This window comes from Lynx rufus, unplaced genomic scaffold (assembly GCF_022079265.1).
Source record: "Lynx rufus isolate CCGP_SWC_20201006 ecotype Redwood Valley unplaced genomic scaffold, mLynRuf1.p SCAF_7, whole genome shotgun sequence".
Classification (NCBI taxonomy): Eukaryota; Metazoa; Chordata; class Mammalia; order Carnivora; family Felidae; genus Lynx; species Lynx rufus.
Genome location: NW_025814889.1, coordinates 104791953 through 104819272, shown reverse-complemented (window position 1 = coordinate 104819272; position 27320 = coordinate 104791953). Strand labels below are relative to the sequence as shown.

The following is a 27320-nucleotide window of genomic DNA, read 5'->3' as shown; positions in this document are numbered from 1 at the left end:
AAATAAATAAACGTTGAAAAAAAAAATTAAAAAAAAAAAAAAAAAAAAGAAGTCAAGCCGTGTGTACCTAGCTTCTTCAGGTGCTTGAGGTGGAAAACCCAGGAATTATTAGTAATGAGTTTTAATTTACTCACCTGTAAGAATGGAGTTAGATTAGTGTTCCCAGCATAAAATTCTATAATTCTTAGAGAATTATAAGTGAGGATCCCAGAATTTGAGCAGAGGCAAAAATGAAAAACTTTATTATGGGGCTTTATATTAGAGTAAATCTAGGTGAAAACAACTGCTGAATGTATTTAGGATGTTTCTTCTCCCTTGATATTTCACCTCATAGTGATCTAAAGAGGAGGAACATAACAGATTTTTCCCCTACAAATGTTATTTTTCCTTTTAAAAGGAGAAAAAATATTTCTGAAGTTTTCACTATTTTGTTTGTTTACAGTGCCTTGGTATTAGTCTTAGATTTGATGTCAGATAGCACAGAATGATGCAAGAGAAAATTCTCTGGAACTTGCCTTCTCTTCTCATACTTTGACTTTAGACAATAACTAACAGTTTTTGCTTTTCTCGAAAGCTAAGATACTCTTAGTTATGAGCTGAAATCTCAGTGACTATTTGTCAAATTGGTACATTTTACAGTAATCCCATGTAAATGCATAGATAAAGGCTGATTAATGTAGTCTTTTCACAACAATTTATCTTGTGAGAATTGATGCTTATATATTCATGTGGAGGCACAAGTGTTAGCAACAATGTGCTTAGTATAGCTCTCCTATTCTGCAGTTTGTTTTTTAGACAAGTAAGTAGAGTAATGTGTAGCATTAACACTAGAAACATGAAACCTACATAATAAAAAGTGCTTACTATTTATGATAGAACCGGATATGAATTTCATGACAATTCATTTCAATTCATTGCATTTGATCTATTTTTTAATGTGTGCATAACAGAAAAATTAAACATAATATGCTTTTACATACCTTTTCTTTCTATTATCATTTCACAAACAGTATGTGGGAGAAACTGTCTAAGTTTTCAACAAGAGCCTTTTTATTCTTCTTTCAGCGTTAAGGCTCTGTGGACTACTTTTCCAGCTTCTCTTATAAGTGGATATTGCAGGTGGGTTGTTCTTGGCAATGGAACATGAGAAAAGTGTGTGTTACTTCTGGACCAAGGGTTTTAGAAGTGGGGTGCTTCCTGTACCCTATATTTTTCCTTTCACCATCTGGATATAAAACCAGAGGAGATGGCAGGGGCCAGCTAAGAAAGGTGCCCAAATTACTGTGTGAAAGAAAGGAGACCACTGACCAAGTCTTACCTTGGAATATTGAGAGAGTGAAGAATAAACTTCATTTGGGATTGAGTCATTATGTATTTGGTGTTTTGTTGCTTATTCTAAATAATACGATGTCATAGTATTGTGTGGCCTTGCTGCTTAATGAAATAAAATAAAATTCACATTCCCACAAAACTATAGGTAAAGTGTATGAAAGGAGTTACTTCTATTTTTTATTCAAATCTGTCTTCAGTTTTAAACTCAACAGTAAGCATAAGTGCAAAAAAATGTCATTTAATTATTTTAACAATGTTAACATAAACTATTGTGAATATAGGCGAAATATTTTTAGAATGAGTAACTATACGATTGAAATGAGGTGATATTGAGATCAACATGTCTATTACAACTAATATTATTTGCTCTCTTTTTGCATCCAAATTATCCTTGCACTCAAAAGACAAATTGCTGTCACTTACAGAATCTTTGTTGTTGTCATGGCCCTTGCTTCTCTTGTGCTTTGATCTCAGTAACTTAATCCTTGTAAACAAAACCATCCTTGATCAAAAAAAAAAAGCCCTTTTTATTATTATTACTAAAGAGTAGTTGTATGACACCTCCCACTTAAGAAAATATATAGAAAAAAATCATATGTAAAATAAAATATATGGAGGGAACATTAGTAAGTGTGACTAGTAACACTGTATACCTCTATGGACTAAATCTTTCCATTGATAAAAGGTATTGGGACTAATGAAAGGGGTGATTTTTACTACCTCTTCCCCCTTTTTATTTAAAGTTTAGTTATTCATTTTGAGGGAAAGAGTGAGCTGGGGGAGAGGCAACGTGTGAGGGGGAGAAACCCAAGCAGGTCCCCACTGTCAGCACAAGCCCGAAGGCGGGGGCTTGAACTCACCAACGGTGAGATCATTACCTGAGACGAAATCAAGAGTTGGACTCTTACTCCATTGAGCCACCCAGGTGCCCTGCACTATCTCTTCCTAAAACTAGTTGACCAGAAGATAAGCATATCTCATCATAATCAGTGATCCTTGGTTATTAAAGAGCAGATGATAACTGTAGCATATCAATTGGTTCTATATTTGTTTGAGAGACTTTTTGTCTTCAATGAACAAGATGAAATGTGTTTGTGGATCTCTATGTATATTGTTCCCAAATTTCTTCAGATTTATTTAAGCAGTAGTTCTCAAAGTGGGATTCTTGACCTAGCAGTAGTCCATCGCCCGGGAATTTATTAGCAGTGCAAGCTCCCTGACCATACCACAGACTTGCTGAATCTGCAACTCTTGGGATGGAGTTCAGAAATCTGTGTTGTTACAAGCCTTCTGGAGATTCTCCTACATGCTAAATTTGAGGGCTATTAAACTAGAAGAACTGGTGTAGAGGGTGACTCCTCTTTACTCATGTGAATTGGCTGACCTAATTTCTTCTGCAAAATTGCTATTTATAAATGCTCCTCAGTTTTGATTGAAAAGGTTATTTTTTTTTTGTAGTGATGTTAGTGGTAAGAAAATGAGAACGTATCGTTTCTAAGCTGAGAGTGCCCATGAAGACTATCTCTTCTTACTAAAATATTTTTTACCTATGACTATTTCCAGCCTTCCATTATCAAATTCTTCCTTTTTGTGATAGCATCTACTGGGTATCCTTTAGTTGTGTGTCAGCCGCGTGTAGGGATTATACTGAGAATTAAAACTTTTATTTGATGTGTGAATGGGAGTCAGGCAAATCAACACTCTTCTTGGAAATGGTTACAATATATGAAGCTGTACAAGGCAAATGTTGATTACTAAGGAAATTAGAACCAAGGTTTAATAAGAAAGGAATTCTTCTACCGAGTGACATATAAACTGTCTTTAAACATATGAAGTTTTTTCAAGTATAAAGGGCATTTTATGTCTTCTGGGAAATGCCAGAGAGTGAAAGTTAAAAGAGTACTGATATATGATTAATATGCAAAAGTTATTATTAAATTAGGTCTGTCTGAAAATGGACTGGACTATCGCATGAGTTAATGAATTTTCTGTAGTTAAGAGTGGTTAAGCCACATCAAATGGTAGGTTGATTGAGTGGTCTAGACCCTTGTTAGTCAAAGTGTGATCTTCTCTGGGAGCTGTTAGAGGTATAGAAGCTCAGGGTTTACCCCAGTCCTGGTGAATCAGAATCCACAATTTAATAAGATCCATTGGTAATCTATATGCATGTTATGTTTCAGAAATAATGCTTCAGTAGACATCTAATGAATCATCTAATTATTCTTATACCTAATTATTTTTAATTTAAATCCAAATTAGTTAACATAAAGTGTAATAATGATTACAGGAATAGAATTTAGTGATTCATCACTTACATATAACACCCAGTGCTCATTCCAACAAGTGTCTTCCTTAATGTCCCAATTCTTTTAGCCCATCCTCCACCCCAACACCCTCCCAGCAACTTTCAATTTGTTCTCTGTATTTAAGAGTCTCTTATGGTTTGTCTTCCTCTCTGTTTTTACATTATTTTTGCTTCCCTTCCCTTATGTTCATCTGTTTTGTATCTTAAATTTCACATATGAGTGAAATCATATGATATTTGTCTTTCTCCAACTGACTTATTTCACTTAGCATAATACATTCTAGTTCCAACCACGTTGTTGCAAATGACAAGATTTCATTCTTTTTGATAGCCAAGTAATATTCCTACACACACGCGCGCGCGCACACACACACACACACACACACACACCACATCTTCTTTATCCACTCATCAGTCGATGGACATTTGGGCTCTTTCCATACTATGCCTATTGTCAATAGTGCTGTTATAAACACTGGAGTGCATGTGCTCCTTTGAAACAGCATTCCTGTATCCTTTGGATAAATACCTAGTTCTTATATTTAATTACTACAGGATTATGTCATGATGCAGAATTTGAATAACAGTCTAGAAGAGAAGGGGGAAATATATGAACTTGGCCTCGCATTTCACTATGGGGTTGCTAACTGAATTAAATGCTACTCCAGAAGAAAAGATCCTGTTTCCTGATATTGTACTTGATTTAAGTGAGATGGTGTTCACAAACTATTTTTTCAGTTATCTTCGGACTCTTTGTGATACACAAAAGCAAAACATGCCTTTTGGATTTCTTGCCCTAAACCCTGAGGATACTTGCATTAATCCCCATATTATGCACAGAGTTTAATCCTTCTCCTTGTTCCCTTCTCCGTGGCCTCTTCCCGTTCACTAAAACTAGGCGAGGCTAATTTCCCTCCCTGACAACATTTCCTCCCTTCTCAGAGTGGGTACTGGTTTTGTCTCCTGCTTCCTCCCTATTCCTGGCGGAATGAGTCTGTACTGACGGCAGAAGGAAAGGAGAAGAGGTTAAAGAGATGTGTAGGTATAGAGGGGGACTGGAACCCCTTTCCAAAGACCAGACTTTGCTCACCCCTGAAATTTACTAGGGCGGGGAGGACTTCGCACACCATCCTTATCGCCAAAGCAATGCATGGAGAAGAGCTGGAGAGGCAGTGAGAAGTGACAGATGCCACCACACCCTAGCTTGACTCAGGTCAACCATGATCACCGTGCCTCGGTCCGGGGAGCAGGGCGCTGCTTAGAGAAATGACAAGCACGGAAGGCCAGAGAGCGAGAAGGTGCCCAAGCGCATCGGCCTCCCCACAGCACCAGCCGACACGCGCTTTCCTGCGGCGACCATTGTGCGGGGGAAGCCCGGACGAGGAAGAGCGCACCCCCTGCCCACACCTGCCCACCCCCAGCCTTGGCTTCTCAGGGGGCGCTGGGACGGCCGCCAGCCCCAGCAGCCCGGGAGCGGCTTTGAGGGAGTCGTGTGTATCCGCGAGCGCGTGTGCGTGAGGAGGAGAGCAAAGACGTGATTACTTCAGAATTTATTTAAGGGCCGGTGGAAACCACTGCAGCAGCTTCCAGGGGAAGCCCTGGTTCCAGAGGAAGAGGAGGTGGCGGCTGCCAAGGAGGAGGAGGGGGGAGAGGCGGGGGAGGAGGAGCGGCGGCAGCGACAGCACGAGGCGAGTGAGGAGAGACGATGCTGTAGCGTCCGCACCGGCTCCCGGCAGGTTGGTCCCCCCCGGCCGACTGGTGCAAGCAACGAGGCTCGCCAAGAGGCTGGGAGGAGAGTCGGGTGTGGGGGGCCGACGGCTCGCCTCTCCGGAGAAGAGGCGCCTCTTTTGAGTTCGATGAGACGCCCTGGCGCGGAAACAGTCTGGGGGCCGGGAGACGACCTGTCGTGCTCCCCGCATCCCTGGGGAGTCGCTTCCCTTTAGCTTCCCAACTCTCGGCGTTAGCCATCAACTCCGGAGAGGCTCCGGGTGGGGGCATGGGTGGAGAACTTCTCTTCCAGATACTCCTCTCGCCTTTCCCCAAAGCTCGCGTTTGCAGGGACCCCCCCCCCACCCCGAGTGGCCTGCGAGGGGGGATGGTGGCCGGGGGGGGGGTTGGGGAGCGGCGCTGCTCGGTTAAGTTTCTGTGAGTCCAACCCAGTCCCCTGCTCCCGGCTCCCCGCCCCGGGTCACCAGCTGCACGCGGGAAGCCGAGGCTGCTCCGCCAAAGGGGCCGCTACTGCTTTAAGAGCCGCCTCCCCCTCTCCTCCCTTTGACAATGGTCTGAACCGAGCTCTGCTTCCCAAAGCAAAATTTGTAATATGCCATTTTTCCGATGGACGCTTCTCCTTTTGGCTGCTGACGGAGCCGCGGGAAGATGCCGGGCTGCTGCCACGCCACCCAGCCGGGGCACGTTCAGAGAGGGCGCCGGGGCACGCGAGTGTCTAAGCTGCCTTTCTCCTCCGGTTGCTAGGGAAATGGTCCAGGAGTGCCGGCTGTGAGCTTCCCCTCTCGTCAAGCCTGAGACTGCGGTTGTCATTGATCAACTGAAGAAGCAGGACCCGAAATTACAGACATTAGGTACCGAAACTGTGTTCGAGTTGCAAGGTTTCCATTCCGCCTTATTTGTTTATTTATTTATTTATTTTTTACCACCCCCGGCCCCGGCCCCACCCCGCCCCCAGGGAAGATGAGATGCAAATTCCTCCTTGCCAATTACTGTTCCATACCTTTTGCTTTCCACCCCCATCCTCTCCCTTCTCCTGTTTCTCCACCTCCTCCCGACTTGGCTGTCTCTCGTTGGGCAAACCATACAGAATTTTAGTGTGGAAATTATGAAGTCAACTTCAGGGTGGTGGTGGGGGGGTGTGGCTGAGAGATAACTGTCCAGCTGTGTGGCGAGGGCTGGCTGCTGGCCATCTGTAAAAGCACTGGGGTAAAGAAAGTGCAAAATGCTTCCATTAGAGGTGGTCATAATATTTCCTGAGGACAAGGGATTTCAAAGAGTTAAATAGGAGGAGGAATATTCATGTAATGTAATCAGACAATGGCTAGGATTTCTCTCACTCCTTGTGGGTTAACTGAGGTGGAGCTGGGTTGGTTCTTAAGACTAAATCTTTGAAGAGGAAACTACCCAGAATAATTGCATCTTTGCCTCTAGTTGGGTCTAAATCCCAATGATTTGCTTCAATAAAGTGATTCATTGACAGAAAAAAAAGCCTTTTGTAACATTGTCATATCTGAATAAGTACTTCTTGAAAGACGTATATTACTAAGAAACACATTGGATCTTGAAAGCCCTTGGGTAACGACTCCAGTGGGCATTCAAAACTTTTATTTTGAAATCTGTGAGATCTGGAAGACAGTCAAGGTTACATACTAAGAGTAAGGGAGTTGGTTTTCCTGGTATAAAATTCTTCCAGCTAAATTTAAGCACTGGGACAATTAAACCAATCAGATTATTATTATTTTTTTTTCCTTTCACAACAAAATAAACAATGTCTCTAACTAGGTCTTGAAACCTTAGGTAATTTCATGAACAGGCATCAACATCTAGAAGAGGATAACATAATTCATAAATTCAATTGGCTTTGGAGAGGGGTGCTGAAAAGGCAAATATCCAAGTGAGCTGTTAGGATGTCCTTCCTGGTTTTTCAGGAATTGTGTGGTACAATACAATTTTTAAGACTGAAAATGATTGTAAAAGTTAAAAGTGGTATAGGAAGATGGAGTACACTAGAGGGTAGACAGCCTTTGGAAGTTGCTTCAGATGTTGGCCATTCTACAATAGGGTGTTTAACTCTTACCTTGAATATATGATCTTAATACCCAAATATGCATTTAGAAACAGGTTGTATTTTGTTTTCAGGGTTATACAAGTATTTTGTCATTTATATAAGACAGGATAGGAGTTCTAGTGCCAGAAACTAAGCTAGTTCATGAAAGTGACCTTTAAATTTTTTAGAAAAAAAATTTTTCTTCTGGTTTTGGTAAAAAGACTTTAGATTTGCTCATCTGGGTTGTCTGTTGGTGAAGAAAAAGCAGATTAAGTCATCTATTTCCTAAGTAACTTTTGCATAGTTTAATTTCTCCCAATTGGATTTGAAGAGTTCAGAGTACCCACTGGAATTAAAACTTTAGGCCTAGAATTAGAATGAATCATAAAGGCAAAATATTCTGTCTGAAAAGGTTAATGTTGTTCACTTTATACAATAACTAAATAAATACTAGAATTTTTAATTGCCCTTTAGAATTTTACTGTGTTATCTCAGTCAGGTATTCTATTGAAGCCTTACAATGGGCTTGTTTTAAAAGAAAATCATGGATTCTCCCCCTCCCTTACAGAAGAGAATACTGAGGTTTTGAGAGGTGATGTGACTTGCTCTCCTTCCAACGCCTTAGTTGTGAAATCAAATCAAGTTGAGTGAATTAATAGGCTAAGACCCTAAGTCCCTAAGCTACTTCTCATTGTAGCATCTCTGGACTGACTAAATCAGACACCAGCTTTTATACTGATATAAGAGCCCAAAGTTCGTGAATGTGTAATGTCCCATGGTGACACCAAGCCTTTGTTAGCACTAGGGTAGTATATCCAGGAGGGCATTGTAGCTGAGGTAATCACCGCAGTTATGCTTTTCCTTGGAATTTCAAGTTTTTATGAGTAATTCAGAGTTAAGATGCACGAAGGCTTTTTCCCAAGAAGGATATGATGTAAAATACGGATTTAAGAATGTTTAAGTAACCCTAAAATGTAAACCTTGCAAGTGTTCTGGCACAAATTGTCAGAGTGCTATCATTTCCTCTCCCAGTGTTTTGTTTTAACCTTAAATGTCAAAAAGAAACACATTGGCTCCTGCTAATGATTTCTCAGAATGACACAGCTGTTCAGTGTGTGGATTTTCATGCATGGCATGTGAACTAATTGTTTTTAATATTCAAATGTGTTGGAACATTTTTTTTCCCAATTCCTTCTCAATTAATGAAAAGAAGATGTATAGCAGTTAGAAACGAGTCTTCTTTCCATTTTTGTGATAGTGTTTCAATAAAATTCAAATTGAGAAAAATACAAAAAATATTATATTTTTATCTGTTAAGTGGTTAGCAATAGTAACAATGTGTGTGTGCACTCGTGTGTGCATTTAAATACATCTTATGTATCTATTCTTTTACTTATTTTAGGGTGAATAAGAAATTGAACAAGTCAATTCTTTTGCCTTCAGGTAGCCCAGTGTTTGGAGTGATGAGCAACAATTCAAACTATTATCTTGAATTATCCTACAATTCACCCCCCCCCTTAAATTTTTATGTAGAATATCAGTCACAAGATACTTTCCTTTTATCTTTTAAAAAGTTTTTCCTAGTTTTCAGTGTGCCCTGACCAGATCATTCAGATAATTGAATTTATCTCCTCAATAACCCAATTTATATGAAGAATTGCATAAAAGTAATTAACTATTGACCTGTTAAGTCTTGACATTTTATTTGACTATATCACCAGAAATATTTTCCCCAAGGACAGGAATATATAGGCAGAAAAATGAATTGACCTTGCATTATAAAACCAAAGAATGCTCCAGGATCAACAGCAAAACCAGTATATCTCCACATCAGCCTTCTGCAAAACCAAGCCCTCTAATTAATAGCTCCTGGCCTCAGTACAACAACTGAAATTGAGATGGGTTTGATTCTTTTTCAAACATAAGATAGAAGGTAAAAGGGAAAATGAGATAATTTCTGATTTTTAAAATGCTATACAGTATATCAGTATATCTAAAAGTCTGTTGTCTATTTTAAATCAAATTAATAAATGATTTAAAAATATTCTAAGCAGTTCATTTATTTCATGACTGGAACCTTGTGATTAACAGCTGAGATGTGAAGTTACTACATTAGATAATGTAGTTTATGGTGTCTGTTTTGTGGAATATTTGAGAGAGTGTTAGCTTGTATTGTTTGGATGGAAAGCAGACAATGCAGTTCTCAGGAGACAAAGGAATACTAACAGTAATTAGGGGAATAATGACCTAAACAAACTTATGCACCTCAGTCTGTTTCATAAAGCCTCTATCAAATTTAGTCAATGTCACTTTATCTACTTTATGTAGACTACCTTAACAATTTAGGTAGAGAGCACATAAAAGTAATAAAATGGGAGTTGTAAAGTCAAGAAACTATAAACTAGTTGGTATGCAAAAAAATCTGTTGGTAAAATTAAAAAGTCAAAACTGATTATTATATAAAATGAATACTCAATTATTCATAGGTTTCCTAAATGAACGAGTGAACATGAATTCATTCAATTATTTAAGTCATTCAAAAATCATTTACTTCCTACCCATTAACAGCCAGACACTCTGCTTGCTTTTAACAATATAACAAATAAGGGTAAAATGGAGGTGTTAGCTATAAGAGATTTGTAAACTTACAGGTGAAGATCACTTATTAGTAAGTTGAATAACATATTACTATAAATTGAATTGAAGGAATAAATCATGAAAAAAACCCCAAATCTTTGAGAAGTAGGTGAAACCAAGTTGTATCTTGGGTAGAAGCTTTATAGATTATCAATAAAAGAGAAAGGATGTAGATTGGCCGAAGTCAATGAATCATATTTCATTGAGGTCAAAATATTTAGTTGGAGTTGGAACAGTGTGTAGGAGAAGAAAGAGACAATCAGACTAATGAGTTGCAGAGTTTGGTGAGTTGAGGGTCAAGTGGCATTATCGCAAGTAGTTTCTTAGTACTAAGACTTCCCTCCCCTTTACTTCCTTTAAGCAATGATGTGTGAAGTGATGCCCACGATTAATGAGGACACCCCAATGAGCCAAAGGGGGTCCCAAAGCAGTGGCTCAGACTCAGACTCCCATTTTGAGCAGCTGATGGTGAATATGCTAGATGAAAGGGACCGTCTTCTAGACACCCTTCGGGAGACCCAAGAAAGCCTCTCACTTGCCCAGCAAAGACTGCAGGATGTCATCTATGACAGAGATTCGCTCCAGAGACAGCTCAATTCAGCCCTGCCACAGGTATGATTCCTGGTAATATTTGTCTTTCCTATTGCAATCACAAATGTGACAAGACTTTGCTTTATTTCTATTCTTAGAATTATCTTTTTGCTTAAAATGTATGATATGTATGTTTTGGTGAGAAAAGCATAAGAATAGATTACTACTGGTTCACATAAAATCTTATCTTAAATTTGTAGTACTTTGGTGATGGTGGGTGTGAAGGCTGAGTTCCTATCAGGTCTTTCTTTTGAAAATTTTATCTGAATGTTTTGGTGGGTGTAGAAAAATCACCTGTTGATCAACTTTCAATCACCCAAATATGGGAATAGTTAGTTTTCTCTTTCTTGCTCTTTAAACAGTATTATGACATTTGGAAATATGTGTTTTCCATTTTCAGCTGTGTGGTCTGTCTTTGGAAATAATCATAGTTTGGAAGTCTACTGTCTTTCTTTAAAAATGCCTAGCACCTGATCAAAAATTCTTGGAATTTTCAATGTATTATACCCTCTTCTTCAAAAACATTTCAACCAGTTTCTTGAAAATATATTTTGGAAGTTAGAGAAAAGGCAAAAGTTCAGCCTTACTCTAACAAACTTAAAATTGTTAGATTAGCTATTTTTCAATATGTTTGTCAAGCATCTTATTTTATAGAAAAAGATATCATTTTAAGAATTTCAAGCTTATTTACATACAAAGTTAATACTGACACTCAATTTTCTTATTTAAGAATAGAATAATTGTGTTTGTTTTAGGTATGAGAAAAATTATAGAATATGAATGAGATTTTTAATAATCAACCCCAATACACTATATTTTTCTCTTAAATACAAATTTGATTGGCCCTCCACTTTAACGACAGTATAGAAATGTTGACGAGTTGACCTCTCTCCATGAAGTTATGTCTTGTAGCAAATATCTTTTCATAAATATTGAAAATTATATAATCAAAGTTGATAAAATTCTAAACCCAGATGTACTATTAACTTGAAGTGTGTTGTTGAGATATTAAAGACTCTCAGAATGGAAAGGATCACCTAGAATCCTTTATCACATCCCCACTAGGTAACCCCATAACCCTATATGAAGAACTCTTGTTGTAGTCCTTTTTGTTTTCAGTTTGTCTTGTGTTAAGATGCAATACTGTTTTCTGTAACCCTCACCTGTTGGTACACCGGTTTATTTAATTACACAGAATGAGTTGATTCATCTCAAAAGACAGCTATCATATCTTTACCTAGAGTTATATTTTTCAGCTGTATTGAACATTTTGATTATAATAACATCTAAAATTTTAAGTTTTTTTTAAATTGTTTAATGTTTATTTATTTTTGAGAGAGACAGAGACAGAGTGTGAGCAAGGGAGGGGCAGAGAGAGAGGGAGACACAGAATCTGAAACAGGCTCCAGGCTCTGAGCTGTTAGCACAGAGCTCGACGTGGGGCTCAAACTCATGAACCATGAGATTATGACCTGAGTCAAAGTTGGACGCCCAACCCACTGAGCCACCCAGGCACCCCTAAAATTTTAAGTTTTGGATTTGAATTATATTGGTCTGCAATCTCTTATCTCAACACTCTGGGGCTAGTGTGTTTCAGAGTTCAGAATTTTCTTGACTTTTTTGTAAGTATATGATGTATATTATGGAAAACTAGATGCATTCTGGGAAGTACCCTATAATTCTACATTTTCATATCTGAAAAGAATTATATGAATATTCCTATTGCATGGAAAAAATAAAGACCATAAATCTCTCACGTTAGTACAGCTTTAGTTTTGTACCTATCAAGTTTGCAACACACTTACAAATAAAATATCAGTTTTCAGAGTATATGGGTTTTGGAATTATAGGTTAGGGATTATGAACCTGTATATTCAGATGGACATAGTCCCAAAGTCTTTTGTGAATACTTTGACACTTTTCTTGTTGTTGATTTACATCTTACTATTCTATGTATTTGAATAATGCCTGCAATTCACAGGTCCTTAAAGACAGTGATGGTCCTATAATATTTTTAAAGTAAATTTTAAATAATCTAATCTGTAACTTAAGCGCTCTGGGTATCCTGCAAGCAACAGAGGAATATTCTTCTTTAACTGGTATCTTTGAATATTTTTGACTTTTTTGTAAGCAATGTGCCTGCACTGTTTAGTGGCATTGCATTGGATATTTAGCTGGAAGGAGAAAATGACTACTATAAATTTGTGTTTTGAGGTAGAATAAAGCATGTAAAATTGAAAACTACTACAATAACATAAAAATGAAAATTATTTTAACAAACATGGGATAGAATTCAAAGCAGAGTCAATCAAACTTTATGACACACTATGTTTTATATAATACTTTTAGGTGTTGGTGATTTGATGCTTGGCTTTAGTCACTTTCTCTCAGAACATTCCTTTATGAACAAACGTAGCGATGATTTTAACAATCCTAACCATATAAAGTATTTTGTAGCCATAGTGTTTAGTTTTTCATCACTTGATTGGGCGTAACTGTGTTTAAAGAGTACTTATAATTGCACATCACCAGGCCTGATGTTTCTAACCTTCACACTCAATTTTCTACCTTTCTTATGCACAGATGAATTTAAATGTTCCATAGAACCTCAGATTCAACATGCCCCAAACTCAGTCATCCTCTGCCTCCCATTCCCCACCCAAATCTGGGTGCTCTATCTCCTCACCCAGACACCTGACAGTCCTGAATTCAATCATCATTTAGCCATATTGTTTTTAATCTTCTAAATAATTCTCAAATCTCTCTATATTTTTTTTGTTTTTTGTTTGTTTTTGTTTTTGCACCTGGTCCCAAACTTCCTTGTTTTTACATCTCCTAACATTTCCACTTTAGCAAATGCGTCATGCCATGTGTTTGAATAATATTGCTCTGCTTGCAGGATCTCCATAAGCTTCAGGCTTTTCCGGTCTCTCCTTTGTACATATTCATCTCTATGCCCATAATGTTTTCCTCAATGTCTTTGCTTCACGTCTAAACTTAGCCAAGACTTTATCTCTTCCAGGAAGGCTTCTCTGAACCCCCAGGTACATTTCCTCTGTGTTCCTTAGCCTTATAATTTCCCATATTATCATTAAATTATCTGTGTATATGCCTGTTTCCCAACCTGGACTATATGCTTCTTCAGAACAGGAGCATATCTTAATCCTCTAACCCTGTGAACCAGTGGAGTACCAGGTCTGGAGTGAGGGCTTTTAAAGTAAAATCAGAACTAAATGCATATTCATTTGGATGGAGAAGTAGCAATAAACTTGATACAGGAAGATCTAGTTTGTATTGTGGCTCTTCTGTGCATCATCAACTTGAGTCAGGACTTCAGGTTTCCAGGCTATAAAAATCAGTTCATACTAATACTTCACAGGGTAGTCTGTGATGATTAAAGAAAATAATATAAGTAAAAACTAATTAATTTGCAATGTATAAATATAAAAAGGCTTGCATTTGTTTTGTCTCCAATGCCAAAAGATAAATTAATTTCTGTATATGTATGGAGCGTTAGAATAATTTACTAGGAATATTTTTTTTTTTTTTTTTTTTTTTTTTTTTAAATTTTTTTTCAACATTTATTTATTTTTGGGACAGAGAGAGACAGAGCATGAACAGGGGAGGGGCAGAGAGAGAGGGAGACACAGAATCGGAAACAGGCTCCAGGCTCTGAGCCATCTGCCCAGAGCCCGACGCGGGGCTCGAACTCACGGACTGCGAGATCGTGACCTGGCTGAAGTCGGACGCTTAACCGACTGCGCCACCCAGGCGCCCCTAGGAATATTAATCAAATAGTTTTAAAATTTTTGAGTACAGGACAGATATTTGTCAATTACTAATATGCTTATTAAGAATATTTACAGGAAAAGTAAGAGGAGGTAAGAGGAGTGAACTTTCCATTATAAAAAGTCCATTTTATATATATATATTTTTTATATAAAAATATATTTATATTTAGTTTATATTTACATATTTCTATTTACAGTATTAAAATATTACTATATTATTTATATTATATTTTTATATTTATTTATATTATTTATATATAGATATATACATATATATTATACATAAAATATATTAGTTCTTCATTTAGCATATATTGAGGATCTTCTGTGTATTATTAACTAGTTACATATATTTGAAAAGGGGATAAAGGAGAAAAGGCACATTATTTGGCTCCCAGAGAACTTAGGAAATAAATTTGCTTAAAAACAATATATAAACGAACCCAACTTAATATAGTACCAGAAGATTGTACAAGTATTGAAAAATTTTTGAGCTATAATCTAGGCATATGATTAAATACAGAACCTTTCACGTGTAAAGTGATATTAAGGAGGTCTTTTTAAGAAAATGTTGGAAATAATTCAAATATATTCTGTGTGGAGTTGTAGAGTTGTGCATAGGGCCCTCTCAAAGACTTTTGGGGGGTTAAAGTTCAGCCTATGCTCTTCTTTCTAGTCTAGGCCTGAGGTTCCTAATTTGCACAAAGGAGACAGATTAACTAGCAGCATGCCTGAGTTTTGTTTTTATTTTTTGAAAGACTATATAGGAATCAAATAAGGAGAATAACTGAAAGATTTGTTTGTCAAAGGGTTGTAGTGTAGGAATGGAATTTTATATACTGGCAGTGGAGGAATATGACCTGTTAACAATAGGAGTTTGTACATAGTATGATCAGTAGAATTTTGAGTGAACTGGTGACATGATAAGGTAATGATGAAGGAATATTACTCTGCCATTTTGATTTAGGATGGATTACATAATGTACTCATTAGCTATCTATCGCTGTGTAGAAAGACAAATACCATATGATTTCACTCATATGTGGAGTGTAAGAAACAAAACAAATGAGGAAAGGGGAAAAAAGAGACAGGCAAACCAAGAAACAGACTCTTAACTATAGAGAACAAACTAATAGTTACTGGAAGGAAGGTAGGTGGGGGGATGGCTAAAATAGGTGATGGGGATTAATGTGTGAGCTTGTTGTGGTGAACATCAGGTGTTGTATGGAAGTGGTGAATCACTACATTATACACCTAAAACTAATAGAACTGTATGTTAACTAACTGGAATGTTAATAAGAACACTTAAACAATAAATAAAATTATGCTATGTAACAAACAACACAAAATCTCAGTGTAAAACCTCATGTAAAATTTTGGATTTATGGAATTCAGCTGATCTTGACTTAGATTGGTTGATCTTGACTTAGATTGGTTGATCTTGCCTGGGCTCATTTATGCCCAGTTTATGGTTAGCCCAATTTATGGTTAGCTGAAGGTTGGCTCAGTTAGCTGTATGTTAAGTGGCTGTTGTTTGAATTAGGATGGCCTTGGCTGGACCAACTGGGGCCATTCATCTCTATGTATGTGTGTAATCCTGCAATAGGCTAGCCCTGGCAAGTTCTCATGGTCGTGGAAGAGGAGTAAGAGCAAAGCAGAAACAAGCAAGTGGTTTTTAAGCTTCTGGTTGAGTCTTATTTTGGTAAAAGTTATGGCCAAGCCCAGAGACAGAGTGGAAGGCAATACATAATTACATGGCAAAATTACAGGAGGGGATGAAGCATAAGGACCACCACGGTAACTGGTCTATCACAAATATAAGCTAAAAGGGTCATTTGGGCCATTATTATGTTAGGGAGAGCTTATTGTGATAATGTAATAATTCTGGTGGGTTGTGGGAATTTGAAATAGGATTGTGCAACTTGAATCTAAGAAAGACAATAGAAATGTAAAGAATGTTGGGGAGAAAGGATGGACAAAGACTGGTAATGAACTGAATGTCAAAGACTTGGAAGTTGAGTGAGAAGATCTGAATTTGAATTGGAGTTCTTCCACTTATTAGCTGAGGGACCATTGGTAAGTAACTTGACTTCTCTGAAACTCTATTTCCTTAATTCAAAGGAGGGATGATATCCTCTCTTGGGAGTGGTTAAAAGGAGGCATGTATATATTCTTCAGAAACCTTGAACATTTAAAAATGTCAGGAGTCATTTTTCATTAATTGGTTTGTGCTAGTAGTTTACTCTGAGAGGAATTAAGTTAAAGGAAGCTACTGATGGACAGCAGGAATATGTTTATATTTTGACATTTTAAAATGCAAAACATTTAAGTGACACTTATGGAGAGTCACTTTTATTCTGGAGACAGACTACCTCCTAGGTATCTTTGTGGCTTGCAACGTACTAGCTCAGTAACTCTGGTTAAAGTAGTTAATTCAAATAATGATAGACCTACCTCATAGGATTATTATGAGGAATAAATGACCTGGAACATGTCAAATGATCAATTCAATGCCTCACAGATAGTACATGCTCAATAAATGTTAAATGCCGCTATTGATGCTGTTATTATTACTATAGATATTATCATCATTATCCTTAGCCAACCTTAACTGCATAATTTTGCTGGGTAATAATGAACACCAGCACGAATTGAAAGCACTAAAACGCCGTACTCTCTGAAATCTTTATCAAATTTTGGAAGTCCTTTGATTCATCTTTTTTTTTTTTAAATTCTTAACTACACTCTTCTAAATGGCTTCCCCCAATTTTCCACTTCCTCAATGACCAGTTTCACATGTCCCTTGATTGAGTCAAACAACATCCCTTCTTATTCAACTGAGAAGATAATATCTGGATTGAACTCTTTCCTTTTCAATGAAACCTAATGTTAGTGCACTAAGCATTTTATCCCTTGCTCTGTCAAAGATGCTACATCTTTTGCTGCCTCTTATTATAGTTATTCTATTTTCTTAATGTGCTTTTCTTTCTTCCAGTTAGTTATTTTTCCCCTGGCCAAATGAAATGGTGTTCACAAGCAGCCTTTGTTTCTCATGATTTAGATCTCTTTATTTATATGTCTTTCTTAACCTTTATTTTCAGACTTCTATCATCACCATTCTCTTAAAAATACACTTCTGCATGCCATCACTGGATACAGATTTTGCAAATCTAGTGATCCTCTTTCATTGTCATGCTCCTTGGCTTCTCTGTGCCAAGCAATGCTATTAATTATTTCATCTTATAATTCCCATGTCCTTAATTCTTTATAACCATTCCTTTCCTAGATTACTAGTTTTGATGTCCTCTAATACTGATGCTCTTCCCACATATCCCTGTACACTTATTTATTCCATACTTATCTTCATTTACTTGTGTTCTCCAATCTTAAGCATTGCCCTTTTTGTTTAAGGCTAGTACCTGCCTCTAGATCTTTGATGTCCCTTTCTCATGTCTTTTTGATTATTTTTTTTGTCTCTACTATCTTCAATCTTTCTTGCTCTATCAGTTGGCTTTTTTGTAACATATTCAAATCAATTTCTTAAAAGTAAAAGTACAACAATACCCACAAAAGAGTTGCTTAACACTGTGTCTCCGCTTAGCCACCAGTCTATCTTTTCTTTTCCTGTAACTTTATTTCCCAACTTGCCTGTTCTCACTGTCTCAATTTCTTCATTTTCTATTCACCTTTGAGCAACTGAAGTCTGGCTTTCCCTCACATTCCCTGCTCAAAATGATGTAATCAGCAGCCAAGTGATGGATGCTGTTTTATTAAAATTCACTGCAAAATTTGACACTGTGATGACTCCCTTCTCAAAGAGCGAAACAAAACAAACTAAAAAGCCAAACACCTTACACTGTTAACTTGTATGACACCACACTATCTTTGTTTTTAAACATTTTTGACTTTTTCCTCCCCATTTCCTTTTCTGTGAATCCACTCCTTAAATGTTAAATAATAAAGATATGATGGGGGCACCTAGGTGGCTTGGTCAGTTAAGTGTCCAACTCTTGGTTTTGGCTCAGGTCATGATCTCACAGTTTATGAGTTCAAGCCCCGCATAGGGCTCTGGGCTGACAGTGTGAAGCCTGCTTGAGATTCTCTCTCTCCCTCTCTCTCTTTACCGTCCCTGCTTATGCTGTCTGTCCCTGTCTCTCTCATCCAAAATAAATAAATAAACCTAAAAAAAAGATATAATGAATAATAACAATAGCTAATATTTCTAAACACTCCCACTAGGCTAGGCAATGTTTTATTTAAGTATTCAGATATTAAAATGGGGGTCTTTCTGTCTTTCTCTTTGAAGGGAGGCTAAATAAGTGAGGTGTAACTATTTGCAGAAAGTACTAGGACATAATCTAACTAATAAGTCCAACGTTAGTTCAAACTCCATTTTAAGTCTCAACAAAGGTTGAGGTGGTAAAGCTAGAAGAGAGGCTGGATTGTTTTGGAGAGCTGTTGGTTTGTTGTACACAATCTACCATTCCATGTAGGAGGGATGGGGTGATTACCATTCGGTTGAACCAAGTGAGAGGAACTTCAGGGCAGACACTTATGAGAACTTGATGTATTTCCTCCAGAAGCCGAAGGATATAGTCTGAAGTCTAAAAGCCACAGCTGTGGCTGGAGATGCCCCTGCCTCTATAATAGATTAGAAAGTCACATGGTAGGAAAGCTTCAAGTCCTCCAATGTCAGAATAAAGGTTGGTAATATTTTGAAGCCCAGGTCCCAGGTGGTGAATAACGAGAGAGAAATTGGAGGATTGATTTCAAAGGACAAACAGAGCTAGTCAAATAAAACTGGGGAAGACAGATTCTTTGAGAAAGCCATGAACCTGCCCCAGAAGAAGGGTCATTGATTGTGTATTTGCCATTCAGAAAGCCCTGAACACACATGACAATTGTGTCAGCCACATTCCACTGTGATCTTTCATTCCAATTTCACTTTCCTAGGGTCTGACTCTGGAAGGGTCAGGAATTGTTGCTGTGAATGTAGGCTATCAGCATGAAGGAGACTACCTTGTCCCACCCTCCATTGTAGACTTTAAAGCTTGAAACAAGCCTGAGCTAAGTGAAAGGATGAGCTTTAGGCAGGACAGAAGCTTGGGGCTTTGTATATTATATAGTCCTATATGGAATGAGACTATGAAATTGTTAAGACTACTTAATTTCCAAACAAAAGGGTAGATAGCTTATTTTCTAAGCATGAGCAGAAAAGCTAAGACACCCACCTGAAATTTTATTTGGGGTTCATTTCTTCACCTGAGGAAATCAGGAGACACAGAAATGTTGATTTCTGAATCCAGCTCCTTCATTAAACTGGTTAGATGTATCATCTCAGTTAATCCTCAAAACATTCCAATGAGGTCGTTATTATTATTATTCCCATTTTACAGATGATACAACTGAGGCACAGAGAGGTTAAGTAACTTGTTCAACACCACACAGTTGGTAAGTGGTACTCACCAGGATTTTATTCATGGCTTACTTTTGTTTTACTCTGAGCCATCTCCTTCATCTCATTATGCTCATTAGATATAAAGAAACCTTTCTTGAAACCTTCTTTATGAGACATGGGCCATTGAAAGTATTTCTCATGACTACTCCTAAGTTTTTAATAAGGCAAACATTATGATTTAAATATGAAAAGATTATTAGAGTTCATATAATTATACACACAATTATTTAAGAATCTCAGTTCTTTGTATTTATAAATTTACCTTTTAATGTATTAAGCATACTTCACAGCCCATCATCTACTTTTTATAAGCAAGAGTGTATGGGTTGCATGGAAAAGTATTTAACCAGAAATTATAGTACGTGGGTTTCATTTTCAACTTTGTGAAACCCCGTGACACAGAAAAACCAGTGAACTTCTGAGGCTTCTTGTTTACTTACACGTAAATGGGTAATTCTGGTTCCCTCTAATATGTTGAATACTTTTGTTCATTTCAAATGATTATAAGGGTATAGACTTCAGCTTTATTGATTTAATAATCACAATTTAGTAAACAATTGCTATTTATTTTTATTTAATTTTTATTTGGGGGGGCACACAAGCTAGGGAGATGGGTAAAGGGAGAGAGAGAGAAAAAAAATTTTAAGCAGGCTCTGCACTCAGTGCAGAGCCTGACGTGGGGCTCGATCCCATGACTCTGGGATCATGACCTGAGCCAATATCAAGAGTTGAACGTTCAACTGACTGAGCCACGAAGGTGCCCCAAACAATTGTTTTTTATACAACAAATATTTTAGGGCCTACCCTGTGTGAGGTTCTATGCTTACAGTATAGTGTTGCTGATAACTATGCTTTATTTTAAAACTTGACTAACCATGAGTCCTAGGAATGTATTGTGACAAGAAGGTAATGCCTACAATCCACTGGATATCATGTTCATTAGTAAATTCTTTGAAATGAGAGTTATTTCTAGTTGCTCCATTGCCTTTTATCCTCTAATGTAATGAACCGTCCATGTTCCTTGAAAAGGGCAGTCCTTCTTTTGTGTTCTAGAAATCACCCCCTCTTGCTATTTCAGGACAAAACGTTTCCCCTCTTTTTCCTACATCATTAAAAAAAAATTCTATTACCAACTCACCTAACCAAGTTACCACGCCATTTCTTTCCCTTTACAGCAAAAGTTTAAAAAAATTGTCTACAATCATTATTTCTCATTTCTCTCTTCCTGTTTTCTCCATTTTCTCTTGAATCTACTCTAGCTGGGCATTTACCGCAAAAACTTCTAATCTGCTTTGTGAACAATACCTGTAATCTCCATAGTGCTAAATGCATTGGTCAATTCTCAGTCTCATTCCTGTTTATCAGCTGTATTACATACTTTGGGTCTCTTCTTTTTTGAAACACTTGCTTCATTTGGCTCTAGTGCAGTGCATTTGCCTGCTTTTCCTCCTATCTCTTTGGTCACTCCTCAGTCTTTTTTGTTAGTCATTCTTAATCTTCCTGACCTATTAATGCTTGATTATTCCAGGATTCAGTTCCTGTACTTTTTCTCTTTCCATCTTGGGCTAATACCAATGATGATTTCTCCTATCTCCTAGCTTTATGTATTATCTAACTATTGATGACTTCAGAGTTGACCTCCCAAACCCAGACATTCCCATGACCTTCAGACTCCTATTGTCAAATGTAGAAATTAAACATGTCTCAAACTGAGTTCATGATCTTCACTTACTCTTCTGCATCTAAATTAATAGCAACGTCAGTCTTCTTTTGGCTTAGGCTAAAACCTCAGTGTTTTATTTCTTTCACATTCTGTATTCCATCCAGCAGTGAAGTGTCTCTATTTTATCTTTAAAATATATGTAGACTTGAACCACAATAATCACTTCTACAACTCCATCCTAGTCAGAGTCACCATCTCTTACCTGGATTAGACAGTATTTTCCTTTCTCCTTGCTCATGTCTGTACCTCATTAATCTATTGCCAACATAACAACAAGAAAGATCCTGATTCTCATAAAAGGTAAGTCAAGTTTTGTTTCATATCTGCTCAAGTGTCTGAAATGCCTCCCCTTCTCACTGTAAATGCCCAGGTCTTTAAATTGGACTAAAGTTCTAACAGCCCCCTCCCCTTTTTCTGTCTGATAGCATCTCCGGTAGTTTTCTAGCTCATCCACTCTACTCCCACTATCCTGGTGTCCTTGCTGTTCAACATGTCAGGCATTCAACTGTGTTAGGGTCTTCGCACTGGTGTTCCTTAGGCCTGGAAAGTTGTCCCCCAGACAGCTATGTGACTGGCTCTTTCAACTCTTTAGGGCTTTACTCAGATACCACTTTCTCAGTGAGGCCCTACCTGAGCAATGTATTTTAAATTAAAATAGCTCCCTCCTTAATATTTCCAATCCCTCTTCTCTGCTTTTTCTTCCTAGCACTTATCACCATCCAACACAGTGTATACTTTATTTATTTATTTATTTTTGCCTTATTTTTTATGTCTTTCTTCCTCCACTAGATTCTGTTCCATGAAACCCGGGAACTCTTTTCTAATGATTTACAGCTGTATTTTCTGCCCACAACAGTATCTGGCACTTAGTTATTGTTCAAAAATACTAAATAATGAAATGAAAACAAAAGTCATTCTTTTGCTTATTGAACACATTCTCTGTGGTATCTAGTTTGTGCTTATTTGGCAAGTCTCATACAGTCATAAAGAATTACATATACTGACAGAACAGGAAAACAAATACAATTTATACAGTATTATGGCTAAAGTGTTTATAACACTAAAGTCATAGTATATATGAGGCCGGTGTTGATATTACACCTCAAAGGTCCTTCTAGAATGAAGTGGGTTTTATATCAAAAGATTGTGGCATTTTTAAAATATTTTATAAATCAGAGCAAGGAGATCAGAATGTAAATGGCTTGCTTTGAAGGTATGAACAAAAGATATTAGTCCAAGGCTTTTTTACTTCAAATTCCACTTTTTTTCACATTTTCATGTTCTTTTATAGGGAATTTATTTCTTAAATTAAACCAGCTTTCATGAAAGAAATGATGTGGAGAGCTGTGCAATGTCATAATACTACTACCATGATTTGAAAACTATATACAAGTTTTATTTCATGGAAACAGAAAAATAAAAGATTATTTTGGTTAATTTTTATTTTTTAACAGTTTATCTTTTAATTACTGATTTTCTATTTCTTTCTTTCTTTCTTTCTTTCTTTCTTTCTTTCCTTCTTTCTTTCTCTCGCTCTTATTCTCTCAGAAGGAATTATATCAACAGAAAAACAGCTGTTAGTATTCTCAAGATGAATTTCTAACTTGAGTTTTCCAATCAATTTTATAGTATAATTAGGTGTGCTTAATACTAGCATGCATATGATTCATTTGTTTTTATTAATCTTTGAAGAAAAATTCTAGGTTCAGTAACAGAGACCTTGAAATTTACAGTTTACTTTTTCTTGGTCTTTTTTCTTCAGGACCTTATAGCTTAAGGCTAGATAGCAACCATCACAATGTTCTAGTTTGGGAAGAGAGAGAGTTTAGAACTGTAGTTTAGAATGCTTTACAAACATGACTTTCACACTCTAGTTAATTATATCACACATTTTTGCATCCATTTCTGCAATTTAATTGGTTTAGCTCTCTATTAGCTTATATGTCACAGATCTTAGTGGACACCTAAAATTTGTTGTCTGATTACTTAACAATCATAAAGATTACGTGAATAATTCTTAGTGAAGATTAGTAGATCGAAGGGAAATAGTGCTTGAATTTAAATTATTCTTTGCATTGCAATTGAGTTTGTGACTCTAATTTTTTTTTTAATACAGTTCTACTAATTTCCCCCAAGTGTGACAGAATTTATTGAGTGAGATTTTGAATGATTGGTACTTTCTTCCTTGGGCCTTGAATTAGGACAAATTTTCCCCAAAATGGAACTTTTAAATCCTTTTTTGCTTCCCAAGAAGTGAGATCCTTGATAGCAGAACTTGGAATAGGTGCTGTAGGAACAAGGTAAATATTCCTCTTGAGTCTCCCTCCCAGGAGATCTAGAGGTGTCAGATTGCCTGCAAAGGCAGGTGTGAGGATTGACACTAGTTCCTAAGGTATTTGGCCTAAAATGATTTTTGCTTTGCAACACTACTTTGCCTGCAAGCCCATGTTCATTTCGATGTTAATTAAAGGAAATTGTTCAACCATGGATGTGAGCAAGTAGAATTTGGCACTACTTGTCTTATGTTCAACTAATTTTCCTGTTTTATTATTACTTATGATTCTCTTTTTATGCCCACTTTTAAGATAATCTGCTTCAATTAAAGTATATAATATTTTGGCTCAATTTATTATATATTTATGCTAGGGCTTAGAACATGCATTTATGTTTTGGTGACTTACAAAAGATCATTAATTGATGAGCTTTAAAAAATAGTGGTCATTAATTTAAAAGTTTTTCATGATAAAATCTTACCTAATGATCTATTTCTAAGATAAAGGAGAAAAATCAGTTCCAGATGATAGCGAGATTATTTTATCTTTGTTAATTTTGTATATGGAAAACATTATTTAGCGATATTTATACAAATGTCATTTAGAAAATTCTGTTAGTTAATTGCCTGGTCTATTCTGTCATCAAAATACAGTCCTATGAACTATATTCAATATGTACAAAATAATCCATGGCAGCTGATATTGCTTGAGTTAGAGGAAATTTATCAATTAATATCTTTTTAGTAGAAAAGACTTGATGTCTGAATCAGAGTTTTTAGTAACTATGTTAGGTAAATTTAGTTTTTCTTCTAAAACTTTAACTTCAATTTACAGCTCTAAGTCTAAAATTCTATGTTGGTACGATCACAAATTTTATCTCTTACTATGATGTAGATTCTCTATTTCTCCCCTCAATTCTATTAATTTTTACATGTTTTGAGACTCTTATTAGTTGCATTCTACTTTATCATTATTCTGTTTTCATGGTCAATTGAAAATCATCATGAAATGATCACCTTTATTCCTAAACAGGCATTTTCTCATTGATTCTGCTTTGTCTGATTTTAATTGTATGATAGAAGATTTCTTTTTTGCTAGTCTGTACTGTACACATTTATCTATCTTTTTACTATCACAGTGTCTGTGTTTCTATGTGCATTATTCACAGAGAGCAAATTTTATTTTTATGAGTTTGACAGTCTTTCTTTTTTGGTCTCTTTATAGTGACTATAATTACTTGAATGTTTGTGCGAAATATACTGTCTTACTAAGGGCTTTCTCTTTTCCTTTTCTGTTTTGTGTTCCTTTTATTAACCTTTCATGCTTAACTTTTGAATTGATTGAATGTATATTTTTGTTGTACAATTTCCCCCTCTATTGTTCTGGCAGTTTCATATTCTTTTGCTATTCTTTTAACAGTTAACACATAAACTGTGATGTGCATTCTCACTATACCAAAATGTAATGTTTAATGTGTACTATTCCTGCCATCTATTCCCATGTGTGTGATGTGAAAGATATTATTTTGTAGATTTATACAGGCAATATTCCTTTAAATTTATTCACACATTTACCATTTGTGTTACTAATTCCTCTTTCTGGATATTGAATCTTCCATTTGAGATCATTTCTCTTCTTTCTGAAGAACAACCTTCAATATTTCCGTAAGCGTAGTCTACAGATGAATAATTTCTCAGCTTAAGACTTTCTGAAAATGTCTTTATTTCACCTTTATTCCTGAAGGATGTTTTCACTGGATATAGAATTTTAAATTAGTTATTACTTTTGGCATTCTTTTTTGTTTTGTTTTGTTTTAAGTTTATTTATTTATTTTGAGAGAGAGAGAGGAGGAGGGGCAAAGAAAGAGAATTCCAAGCAGCCTCTGCACTGCCAGTGCAGAGCTCGATGATGCGGGGCCCAAACTCATGAACTGTGAATCATGACCTGAGCCGAAATCAAGAATCAGCTGATTAACTGGCTGAGCCACCCAGGTGCCCCTTTCCTTTGGCATTCTTTACATGCCATTTTATTCTGACCACCATTCTTGCTATTCAGCAGACAGTTGTGAATTTAATTATTGCCTCTTCGAGGGTAAATTTCTTTTGTTGTTTTCTGTTTTGAGGGAAAGCATGAACAGGGGAGAGGGGCAGGAGGGGAGAGAGAGAGAACCTTAAGCAGGGTCCACCTGCAAGCCCACCTGCTGGGGGCTTGATCCCAAAACCTTGGGATCATGATCTGAGCTGAAATCAAGAGTCAGATGCTCAACTGAATGAGTCACCCAGGAGCCCTGGTTTTTGTTTTTATTTTTGGCTTCCTTGAATAATTCTTTTTTCAAGAAGTTTTAGTATCATGTGCTTAATATGTATTTTTAAAATTCTTTTTTTGCTTTATACTCAGAGGGATTATTGACATTGTAACTCAATGCCCTTTATTAGGTAGGAACATTTTTACTCATTTTAAAAATTCAGTTACATTACATCTTTCCTCTCATTCTAGAATTCTACTTGTTTATTGATCTCATTTTATTCTCTCTTTTATACTCTTTTCTGTATTTTCTATTCCTTTATCTCTCTGTGATTTACAGGATTTTTTTTTGTACCCATCCTTTGGTTCACTAATTTTCTCTACTGTATCTTATTTGATGTTAACTTATTTATCTGGTTCTTTACTGTGTTTATTGTCCCTTCTGGTTTTACAATTTCATTTGTTTGTATGTAAATTTTTAGCTTTCTGTGAAGTTTTACAATCTCGTCTTTTATCACTTTGAACACTGTAAGTATAGTTATTTTAAGTCTTTTAGATAATTTCAATGTTTGGGACTCCTGTGGTCTGTTTCTGTTGTTTACTATTTGTATTATCATTTATTCTTATTTTCCTGTAATCTCATGTGTATGGTTATTTTTGACTGTGTGGCAGACATTTCATTTATAAAGTTGTGGAAGTCATTTTAGTTCTAGAATTATATTATCTTCCTACAGGGAGAACATGTATTTATTCTGGCCAGGTGCCTAGGAAAATAGCAATCTTCATTCACCTTTATTCAAATAATTCCTGGGGTGACCCATCATCCAGGGATATTCCCTCTAGGGACCCATCATCCAGGGATATTTCAGAGTCTCAACTTCAAATGAGGAGGATTTCCTAGGGCCCCTTCATCTTATCAGAACTTGACTCCAACTCCTGTCCCTCTAGTCCTATGAAACAGTCACATGTGCTGAGCTAGTCCCTTTAAAACTAGGGGAAAAGCAGATCTAAATGTCTGGGACCTAACTTTTCCCCTGATCCCAAATACTCAATTTTTTACTATCTTTCTATATTAGGTCATACATGAATACAAAATAAAATATAGATGTAAAGAAATACGTATAGATAGATATATCTCCAGTGTTTTTAGTTTTCCTTATCAAGAGAAGTAGTCCAAATTGCACAGTCTGA

At 36.6% G+C, this 27320-nt stretch overlaps 1 protein-coding gene across 3 annotated transcripts in view; it reads left to right on the top strand.

Moving 5' to 3' along the window:
• Positions 1-6191: 6191 nt before the first annotated feature.
• Positions 6192-27320, top strand: part of PPFIA2 (PTPRF interacting protein alpha 2) — a 473921-nt gene continuing 452792 nt past the window's right edge. For 2 of the 3 annotated variants that reach the window (XM_047065810.1, XM_047065809.1), the window contains exon 1: positions 10413-10661. In XM_047065810.1, coding sequence (XP_046921766.1) covers positions 10413-10661 — 249 coding nt within the window. Of the gene's footprint in view, positions 6217-10410; positions 10662-27320 lie in introns of those variants that run through there. The other variant, XM_047065813.1, reaches the window with a different exon arrangement.